This window comes from Ananas comosus, linkage group 3, assembly GCF_001540865.1.
Source record: "Ananas comosus cultivar F153 linkage group 3, ASM154086v1, whole genome shotgun sequence".
Lineage (NCBI taxonomy): Eukaryota > Viridiplantae > Streptophyta > Magnoliopsida > Poales > Bromeliaceae > Ananas > Ananas comosus.
In genome coordinates, this window is record NC_033623.1 from 3,661,558 (window position 1) to 3,673,441 (window position 11,884).

The window sequence follows — 11,884 nt, forward strand, 5'->3', positions numbered from 1 at the left end:
CACCGATATCTAGTACAGAATAGTAAGGTACTCGAGCGCTGACTTTTACGTTAGGATACTTTTATATGCTTAAATATTTTTAAGACTTGTGAACTTCAGTTCACATTTAATATAATTTTTTTTTTTTACTTATGAGTTTCTTTAAGATATGATTAAGAGGGAATAAAATAAAATAAGAAAGAAAAATTATTATACCTCACTGAGATAGGATAGCATAATGGAAGATGCTTTGATTTTATCCATAATATATATGTAGGTCTCGTTGAAACTAGCTATAACAGGATTAATTAGTCCCAAGTGATCTGAAGCATGGATTTTCATTTAATATATATTTTTTTCTTCATGATGTCTCATTTTGTATTTAAACCATGATAAACTTTTCCACTTTACCAGCACCTTTTGGACCAGGTGGTAATTAAAGCTAAAAGTGTAATGGGCCATCATTTGATTGATTTAAGTTTTTGTTTTTTGAACAAACGTGTCATATGATTAATAATTAATTAGGCCACCGAAATTCTAGATATGCACGTTAATCCTAGAGTGATAGAATCCGTACGTTTAGTGGTAAAACAAGATAACTTGATTTACGGCTGAACCCATTTCTACCTACTATTTAGATGTTAAAATATGTTATCAATGATTTGGTAATAAGCTTCATTTTTACTCTTTGTGAAATTTGGCACCCGTGATTTGATAAGATAGAATATTTCACTGCAAGATAATATTTTTCTTTGCTGACTTAAAAGTAAAACATCACATTAATTCCATTTTAAATATTTGATTATATTTCTCATCTAACATACTATATTATGAGCTTCTTAAGTATGGCCTTATTTAGATATCGGAATAAGTTATCAGATGATAACCTATTCAATGTCAAAATTTTTGTATGATCGATTGGAAGATAGAAATTTAATTTTTGCTTTTTAGAAAGTTTTGACATACAGATTTGATAAAATAGCATATTTCTCTTACGAGATAATATATCTAATTCCAAAAAAGTAACGTACGCGTGAAGGTTGAATACACTATTTCATTATAAATATTTGATCACATTCTTTATCTTACAAATATAGAATTATAGGCTTCTGGAGTAAATCAGATTAAGTACTTTGAATAATATGTCCATGCATCTAAACATAGTCTAAATCAATAAGAAATACACTGCACTGACAGTAGTCTACCCTTAGGCCCCGTTTGGTTCGGGGGATAAGCGGGGATAACAAAAGTTATTCCCGTTATTCTGCCAAACAGGGTGAAATTTAGCTGGAATATTTTATCCTGGTCAAACCTTGCTATTCCCGGTTATTCCGGAATAGCAAGACATCTGTTATTCCACAATTTTGGTGGAATAGTGTTATTCCAACACTTAATTTCAAACTTAATTAAAATTATAAATTGAATTAAAATTAAATTATATAAATATAATATGTTATATATTATAATACATTATTCCCGCTCTCAAAATTAAAGTTTCTTTTAAATTTTAAATTTAAAGTTTGATATTTTAAAATTTTAAAATTTAAAATTTGATATTTTATATTTTCCAAATTTAAATTTGATCTTAAATTTAAAGTTTGAAATTTTGAATTTAAAATTTTGAATTTAAAATTTGAGATTTTAAATTTAAAATTTTAATTTCAAATTTTAAAATTTCAAAGTTAAAATTTTAAATTTAAAAATATAAATTTTAAATTTTAAAAATTTAAATTCAAATATAATAAGAGGGTAATATTATTATTTTTTATTTATAAAAATCCACTATCCTTCTTATTCTATCTTATCTAACCAAATGCTATTTTTTTATTCTCAGGAATAACCCAATTTTCATCCAAACGTAAAATTAATCTAATCCCCGTTTATATCTCAATTTATACCTATTCCTGGAATAGCCACTTTTTGCTTATCCCCGAACCAAACGATACCTTAGGGTATATTTGGTTCACCTATTTTAGACTATGGAATCGGAATGGAATTCATTGATTCCGATAGTTGCCGTTTGTTTTATAGGAATCGGATTCCGATTCCCATTCCACTCCGGAATGGAAATAGCCAAATCCATTTATGATCCAATCTGGCTTTGAATTTCGGATTGGCTCATTTCAAAGTATACTATTCAAAATCCTCTTTCATCAACACCCACCTCCTCTCCCTTCATTACTTTCCTCTCTCTTAATCAAAACCCTCTCTCAAAAATTTTAAATTTTCATTCCGATTTTCATTCCAATAATGAACCAAACATTTTTGGATGATTCGTCATTCCATTTTCCATTCCAAAGCAATCCAATTCCATTTCTCACTCCTATTCCAATCATGAACCAAACATGCCCTTAGGATCACCTCAACAGGATCGATCAAGAAATGTCCAAATACACCGTCACAACATTATACTCGTATAGATATTACACAACTACCCACATACTGCCACTATCATATCATGCCATAGCAGTGCAAAAATTCACATATGCAGGGAAGACGTAGAAGGTAATACATTGTTTTCGACAATGGAACCCACTTGGATCCCTACTTATGGACAGTGAAGGAAAAGAGACGACGAGCGCTACACATCCCTAGTCAACAACACAAGAAGAAATATCCAAAAACTCTAATCTACTTCCTAAAAATCATGCATAAAATTTCCTGCTTAAATCCCCAAATCAACCAAAAGAGAAATCCCCTGCCTACCTCAAGTACTAGGTGAAAGGTGGTTAGCTCACTACATCACACTTTCATCTACAAGCTTCTCCAAGCTCCTATCTCACAATGAGGAAGAAGAAGATCGCTGTAGTCTTTCTCAGTTAGAGCTCGAACAACGCTAAGAAGGAAAGGAAAGAAGGAAGAAGACGATTGGAATAAGTCATTGTGTTAATCTGGATGTGGAAGGAAATAAGTTCTACATTGCAACTCTATATAAAGACAAGAAGAAAAAGTATAGAAAAGGCTCTCAAAAAACTCAACCTCAGGAAAAGAGCCCAGATTGGGCACCTGGAACCAAGATACGGGCATCCAAATCCATTCGCAACTACGCAAGTTCGGACACCCCCTTCCACATTCGAGTGCTCGAACAGAAGTCTGAATTTGCATAGCTACTCCGGGTCCACATTCGGTCACCCGGACTGCGTCCGAAAGTCTTTTGAGTCACCGAGCGAGTCACGTGCGCGCCCTGTCACGAATCAAATCAAACTCACCAAATCACTGGGATGCTATAGTGCCCAATTCGGCGTCTGAAACTCAGCTACAGTAGATTCGGATTCACCTACGACTGATCCAGGCGTTGGCAACTGAGATCCTGAACTCCAACACCTCCGCTCGCAACTTCCAGGTGCCTTAAACCTTTTCCAGGCATTCAGAAGTGCACCCAAAAACACAGTAAACTGAGTTTCATCTCCCAAGTTCATTTTCACATCTATTTCTTGTTAAAACGGCTCCAACTCAGTTCAACGTACGCTCCTCATATGTGCTTATTAACAATTCACACTGCAATTTTATCTATTTCCTATGATCCTATACATCACATGAATGGCGTACATCCTAAACTTGAATTGTGTATGCATTGTGAACAGAGTTGTATGCCCAGTTAGTATAAGTGAGAATGAATAACAAACTCATTTAATTCAGTTGCCCTGTTAGTTGTATGCACCTACTGCAATATAGTCTAAAGACATAAAATAAGTCTGAAAAGATAAGTATCAAAATTTTAAACTTTTTCTTTTGCTTGAACTTTTGAAAATTGACTATTTTATCAGGCTGGATCCCCGGTTTCGGGTCTAATTATGAAAACTATTATGGACCCTACCCACTGAAGGATCGGATTTTTGTCATCGAATCAAATATGGCTATAAAGTATTCGGACTTATGTCTGAAACTTCAATGGGTAATTTTTCTTATCCATATATTACGTACCCACTTTTAATCGACGTGTCCGAATCGGGTCCAGGTCTGATCCGGATAGAGTCCAGGTAGGATACGGGATATGGAATATTTTAGACTTTTTTAATTGCGCCACGTGAGATACTATAGGATCAAATTAAAAAAATGATTGTTTATGCTGAAACAACTGTGAAAACAAAATTTATTCTTATACCTTTGAACAATATCAAAATCTTTGGATGTTATTTCTCACATATAACAACTATAATAGAAAAGTTTTTTTTTTTTTTTAAGGATTGCCTGTAGGCCCTATAACAGAAAGCCCCTCCAAATAACCTACTGAAATTCGAAAAGTATTTTAAAAAATTAATAAGATTAGTGAAAAATAGCAATTTTTTGATTGACAGGGAGCAAGACTTACACCCTACTTAATAGGTATATAAGTATAAGTATCATTCCTCTTGATCCAATAATAGTAAAAGAAATGTGTTGCCTATGAAACTGGTTCAGGTACATTGTTTTTCAAAGTGGTCCCAGGTAAACCGCGTCCTGGAAATCAAGTAACCAATTATTTGTTCTTATATTCTTTTATATTCCACTAGATTTTTGTTGTCCAGACGCTTCCTTTAATTTGATTGCTAATCTATACCTATAAATTATTTTTTCTAAATTTGTCAAATGATAACATGGCCTTCATTGTTAAATGTGGACTCCACACTGAATCGATTCAAGTCCTCTGCATATATTTATCTATTTTTATTTAAACTGAATCGAATTGTTCTCTGGTTTTTGGTTGAACTGAACCAATCATTATTGAGTGTGGGTTCCTTTGAGCTGGCTCAGATACTTAACATGTTTTTCTCTTTCTTTTTTTGAATCAATCGGATTTTTTTCTTTTTTTGCTTGAACTGAATCGGGTCGCATCCCTATATTGGGCTGAACTGTTCCTCTTCCACTTCCTTTGGCTGTTACTTTTTTTCATCTGCAAAATGAATCTCACTTTTTATTGTCGCTTCTTCTATTGCTGTTTCTTCTTTCTTTGTCGCTATTTTTTACTTTTTTTCTAATTATCTATCTATCGCATCGCACAGATTACTACACTAATTAACTATCAAGTATGTTTACTCCACTCAGCAATAACACAAATTTTAAAGAACGATACTACCAGTATATGTATAAATAGAATTTAAACTTTACACCTTTTAATGCAATACTGTATTTTTATTGTTTTAAACTAAAATATTCTTCATAAAACCATTTAAAAAATTAAAAAGAATGACTTTTTCTTCAATTAAATGTCTCTTTATTCGAGACTTTTTGATAGGTCAATGACGGACGTCGAGCTGAATCAAATAAATCAATAGATACTCTGATATCACATAAAATAATTAATTATTTTAGATTAAGCTGCTAAAGAATTGAAACGCTGCCTGAATCGATCCTAGTTTTCTCTAGGAAGTTTCAATTGTTAATCAAATTAGCAATTTGCGTTCTCAATTCGCGCGCGTGACTCGACTCTATTCCATGTTCAATATACTTACTACATATATATTGACTCCTTTCCGCGTAGAACAGTGTTGAATATAACATATATAATAAAATATTATATTTTTTTCAGGTTAAAATTTGAGAAATAAAATTCTGTTTCAGATGGGTATCAAAGAAAGGCCTTATATCGTATCTGATCATGTGCGCAAATTCATCGTAAATAGAGATGAGGCAAGTAGAGAAGGTTATCGTAGCCGCTCGCTCACACGTTGTAATAATAATAATAAAAAAAAAAAAATCTTCATGTTGACAAGTAGTTTTACCATCCCATGTACAACGGGCGGGCCGGGGGGGGAGCGCTGCAATAGATTATTACAATTACCAACTCCATGCAACCAATAGAAAATTTACAATTTAATTTACAACACTCTCTGCTCCACAAAAACAAAATAAAAAATATAAACGCTGCATATCTAATAACATATCGCTCTCCAGATATATATATATATATATACACATATTTTATTACGCAGACAAATTAAATCCCATCGAAGAGGAAAGTAAGTGAGTGATCAACAAAGACAAGGAACACACCGGCTAGGCTAGTGTAAATTAAAATCTCAACAGCAAAGATTCAGAGGAAAAACGAATTCAACTTATGATTAGTACTATTACTGTTCATATTGTTGTTGTTGTTGGTGTTGTTGTTGTTGTTGTTGTTGTTACTGGTGGTATGATGGTACCAGTGCTGCAATTCGCACCCGTTGCTCTCCGGCGAGGACGAGGCCGACGCCATCACCAGAAGAGGAGGTGCGGGCGTGGCGTCGGGGTCGGAGATGTTGATGTTGATGGTGTTGTTGGTGTTGTTGATGGCGTTGTTGGTGTCGGGGCTGGGGTTGAGGGAGGCGGCGACGGGGGGGATTTCGAAGGCGAGCAAGGGGGGCGGGGGGTGGCGCCAGCGGGGGAGCGGGCCGGCGAGGAGGAGGGTCTGCAGCAGCGGGCCCGCCGCGACCACCGCCTCCACCAGCCGACCCTTCTCCGGCAGCCCCCTCCTCGCCGCCGCCGCCTCCACCTCCGCCTCGAGCGCCGCCGCCGCCGGAGGAGGAGGAGGAGGAGGAGGGGAGGTGCCGTTGTTGCTGCCCTCCTCTTCCTCATTCGACGCATTGCTAACGTCGTCGAGGAAGGGGTTAGGAGGAGGAGGAGGGTTTGGGGGGATTGTGGGGGGAGGAGAGGGGTTTTGGTGGTGGTGGTGGTGGAGGTGGTGGGAGAGGAGGAGGAGGAGGGAGTGGCAGTGGCGGCGGAGCTGGTCGCGCTCGCGGGCGGTGGAGTCGAGGAGGGCGGCGAGGTGGAGGGCGCGGCCCTGCGCCACGCGGAGCTCCTCCTGCGCCGCCGCGCGCGTCGACTCCAGCTCCGCCGTCGCGCGCACCACCGCCTCCCGCAGCTCCGCCACCCCGCTGCCCACGTCCTGCGGCTCCCACAAAAAAGCCCACGAGGCAGTCGCGCCGCCGGCGGGGAGAGGAGGAGGGAGATGCTGCTGCTGCNTTTTTTTTTTTAAATGTCTGTCAGGTCTGATTCATTAAAGGGCTTGGTCAGCGTCGTCTTACCTGGTGGTGGTGGTGGTGGTGGTGGTTTTCTCCTTGTCCAAAATTCTCTGCTGCCGGCTGCAGTTTGTCAGATAGAAAGGAATTAAGACGGACGGACGGTCTCCGACTGTCTGGAGTCTCTGAGAAAGCGTGTGCGAGCAGAAATTTGAGCGTTTTCGAGGGGGGGACTGCCCGGACTGGGCCGCGCTTAATTGTAGGCTAAATTAGCAGCACCCACTTTGGGCCCTTTGTACCACTGCGCAAAGCGATCGTATGTTAAATATTGTATTTTAATAATAAAAATAAATATATTCGGACGTTGAATATGACTCGATCGCTAGCACGTTAGGTCGGATTCGGCTCAATGATGCATCATCCAAAAAGGTCGTGGGAACCAATCATTTCAGGCCCCGTTTCGCCTCTCACTGTAGCACAGTGCAGTACAACAAAAGGTGGTCCTAGTAGTGCTCCCTTGAGAAGCATTTTATTAGTAAAATGGACTGTTGCATATGTTCTCGATTTATCACGGATTTATTACTATTTTATTTATTTTTTATAATTTTTATCAAAAATATTTTTTTAAATAATAAAAATATATTAAAATATTATTTTTTATAGAAAAATAAGGATAATTTTAATTATTTATAAAAAAAAGTGGGAGTGAACTGTGCGATCTGCTGATACAGTTTTAAATAGCATGTGGATTAGTAAAGATAGCTTATATTATGCAGCGACCTTACTTATGGTTGCATAAATTTGGAATACCTTGCTACATCACTTTGTACCACCCCCTGTGGCGACGTGCCTTTTTTGCTCCTTTGAGCCTTGTACTTTCATATGATTCAAATTTAAGTGAAGATTTGAATTTTATGGAGGTGCATTGATCATGACTTAAAATTCTCAAAATATTTTATTTTCGATCGATCTGATTTCTACTTCTCAAGCACAAGAGGTGTTCTCTATTTGGAAAAGCAAGGTACAATATGTACTAATCAAATTTCAAATTTTGACTTATGTCTTGGATCGAGATAGCTTGCTCCAATTCAACAACAGCACTAAATTTAAATGGAATTCATCATATACATTACAATTTGATTAATCCGAAAACATTTTTGATTTGATTAGATTAGATGATGAATTCACCTGTAAAAAAAAAGCTTTCGAATCCACTGATACCTTAATGCGCAGAAATGGATTGGCAAGCATAGAAAACAAGAGCTTTGCTAATTTTTTGTATATTTGGGGACCTAAATAGGCTCGCCGAATCAGCGGTTGCGGTTGATGGGGAGAAACCACACTTTGCTGAACCTCCCAAGTTGGAGAGCAACTTTAGCTCTCCACCTTCAGATTTTTTTTTTTTTTTTTTCCTACAAAGAATTGCCTAAAAATTTATGGAAGTGTTTTTCTTTTTGTACAAAAAAACTCACAACTGTTCTTGCATCCGTCGTAGAGAGATATTATATAAAGGAAGTGAAAGAGTAACTAACAGTAAATAGGGGAAAAAAAAAAAGAAGACTAAATTTAGCCCCAAATCTATTAAAACATCACAATATTTTGGGCTCGCTAAACAATGTGGATCACACTAGTTTGGGCCTAACAATATAATATCTTTACTAGAGAAATCAATAGAGTTAATTTGGTTGAGACTTCAAAACTAAAATGCTGAAATGGAGAATTCCTTTGTCAACTCGTAGTAGAATCAAACTCTGAGCTAGTATATATATAGAGCTAGACTGCTATACCATCGGTAGTACGGAGGTTTCCGTACTACCAAGTTATTTTTAATGATGTAATTTTCAAATCAACGATCAGCTCCGTTAGACTTGATCTACACTTTTGAAAGTATTTGGAAAATATATTTTCATTATTTTTTAACATTATTTGGCTAGGATCAAAATTCTCAAAATTAACAATTTTAATGGTCGATATGATATGTTTGTAAATTTAACGATATAAAACGATCCAAATCTAATGAAATTTTTATAGAAAATTCTTTTCACTATTTAAACTAAGATCAGTACTCTTGATCTTAAATTTAAGCCTTTTATCATCATTTTTTTGAGATTTTATTTTCAACCATTCATTTTTAGACTACTCGTTTGATATAAGTAAATGATGTTGAAAAATTATAAAATTTAGTTTTCAAATACTTTTAATAGTGTAGATTAAGTGTATTAAAAATAATTTGGTAGCATGGAGGCCTCCGTACAACCGATAGTATAACAGCCAGACTCCATAGATATATTATTCTCAAGTGCAAAACTTTAAATATCCTATTACCTTATACTGTTAAATAAGAAAACATCTCGCACCTCCAGTTAAAATCGTCAATTTTTGAAGTACTTTAAAAACTAACATGAATGATGTAAAAAAATTTTAAAATTCGGTTTTTTAAAAGTTTCAAATACTCGAACTCATATTTAATAATATATATTATCGAATAGGTAGTTCTGTGATAAGAAATAACTTATGAATACAAAAACGACCGTATTCATAATAGTATAATACAAAAACGACCGTATTCATAATAGTACAATACCTAGACAGGATTTAGGTTTGAGATCGAACCGGACTTCTTTTTATTCAATAATGTGTAGCCCGTCTTGATGCCCTTCGGAGGTGTTGGGCCAGTCTTGGGCTTAAGGTGGTCCAATGTGGGCAGCACATACTAAACCATGAAACATGGGCTGAAAGTCCAATAACTTGAAAGCATGCAAACACAAAAATCCTGTTACGTACTTAGTTTGAAGTGATGCTTGTTGGAACATATGACCATGGGTGGCAATCCAGCTCGCTGTTCGCGACCCAGTTCGTGTTCGGCTCGAAATGAGCTCGAGATCGAATCGCTCGTTTAGTAAACAAGCCGAACACGAGCTAAGTTTATCGGCTCATTTAATAAACGAGCCGAACACGAGCTGGGGTCATGCAGCTCGCTCGTGTCTCGGTCGATAACAGCATCAAATAACATATATTTTATTTTATATAATTTATTTAATTTATATTTTATATATAAATAAATAATTATTATAATATATATTTTTATTATTTTAATTTAAGCAAAATAAAAATATAAATGCGAGCTTAAGTTATAAAAAACTCATTTATATGTAAATTTTCAACTATTAGATCAAACTATAATGAATAAAATTTTATGAAATTTATTTTTTATATATATTCAATCTATCCTTTTAACTTATTGTTCGATTGGCCAGCTCGTGAGCCAGCTCGTGTTCGGCTCGTTTATCAACGAGCCGAAACGAGCTGAATTTTCCAGCTCGATCGATACTTTAACAAGCCAGCTCGTGTTCGGCTCGTTTACACCCTACATATAACTGTTTGAAACTAGGATGTTAATGGATTGGATCTGGGGTGGATTATAAAAATTTCAATTCGAACCAGACTATCAAATCCAAAAACCCCGAAATGACCTGAATACGACAGATTTTAAAAATCCATATCCAGCCCGACAAATTCGAAACCCAAAACCCCGAGCCAAAACCAAATCTGTACCAGAAACAATTATTTCTTTTAGAAATATTTCAGATATATTCAGTAAATCTAATTTTTTTTAAATATAAATTCAAACACAACATCAATATTATTATATATATATATATATATATATATATAGTGTAGAGCTATTATACTATCGAAAGCAAAGAGAATTTAATGCTTCTGATTTTTTGACCTTTGAATCAAAATTTATATAGTTGGGATGATTGCGGTGCCCCCTAAAGTTGAATAGTACTACTGGTAACAAATTAAGGCTTAGTTTGGTATTGAGGTTAAGTCTTAGCTAGGAAGAGTGCCGTTGCAACTGACTTTAAAGCAAATTTTCAATATTTGTTCTTATTTTCTCTCTTTTTGATTAAATTGCTACATCAGGAACTAATTTATACAAGTGAAAGATAAGAGATTAGCTACAGGAGATCGCGCTCTTGTGTGACAATAAATGTGAGGTTTGTGTTGATGAAAAAATTCAAACTCCTCATTATTATTATTTATTTATTTAATTTATTATATATTTAATTATGTATTTATTTAATTTATATCCAAGTTGGACGTTGGCGAAGATCGCGCCTTGTGTGCCCCCGTTCTGTGCGCACGAGGGCCGTTCACGCGCTACTCCCCTATCGTTCAAATTAGAACGTAGGTACAGCGTATTCTTTTTTGCATCCTATATATATATATAGCAATAGGATGAGCCTGTGAACAAGTTAACTTAGGGAAAATTCGAAAAAGTTGACTGCCCAAGTCCCTTTGAAGTAAAAGTTTAAAGAGTTGATTGTTTTAATATTTTATTCATTTGATTTCTTTTTTGGGTGCTAAAAGATTTTCCGTCAACCTCTTCCGCATTCGTATCCGTAGGAGGAGAAATTCCGATCGTATCTTGGAGCGGTGTTTTCGATTAATCTCGCACGAAGGATGAAAATACGCCTTAAAACAGTACCTCGCACGCTTCTAGAGCTAATTATTTTTGGATTTCTTTTTCACTGATTTATTTAGAATTTTGCGACCATCAGTAAGCTGCATTTATTAATTTTATCACAAATTAGTTAGATTTTAATCACAATCGAATTTTTTTTATTGCAGTTTTCCCCAACAGTTTGTGTCCTTAATTGGTCCTTATATTAATATATTTAGAGGGTTTTCTGCGTGGTGAGAAATCTATAATTTCACAATTTGTTATAAAATTATGTGGACGACCAAGTTATATATCTTACTCTTTTGTGGTTGGCTCAACATGCAACAGATTAGGATTATTTATTAAGTGAACTATTCTATTAGGCATTATAAATTAGGATGGCAAATTAATCTACAATTGCTTGTTGTGGGGCCTGCAACCAAAAATTAATTGGCCCCTCTACTCAGTCAAGGCCTTTCTTTCTATGGTCAAAAAGTTTCCTCTTTTAAAAACCTGATGGGGGATTTTGTTGCATTCC

The 11,884-nt window shown here is 35.6% G+C and overlaps 1 protein-coding gene across 1 annotated transcript in view; it reads right to left on the reverse strand.

Annotated features, from left to right (window-relative positions):
- Nucleotides 5,726–11,884, reverse strand: part of LOC109707464 — a 29,874-nt gene continuing 23,715 nt past the window's right edge. Inside the window, exons 3-4 of the mRNA XM_020228726.1 lie at nucleotides 6,963–7,081; nucleotides 5,726–6,895 (exon numbers count right to left, since the gene is read on the reverse strand). Coding sequence (XP_020084315.1) covers nucleotides 5,993–6,895; nucleotides 6,963–7,081 — 1,022 coding nt within the window. The 3' untranslated portion in view covers nucleotides 5,726–5,992. The remainder of the gene's footprint in view (nucleotides 6,896–6,962; nucleotides 7,082–11,884) is intronic.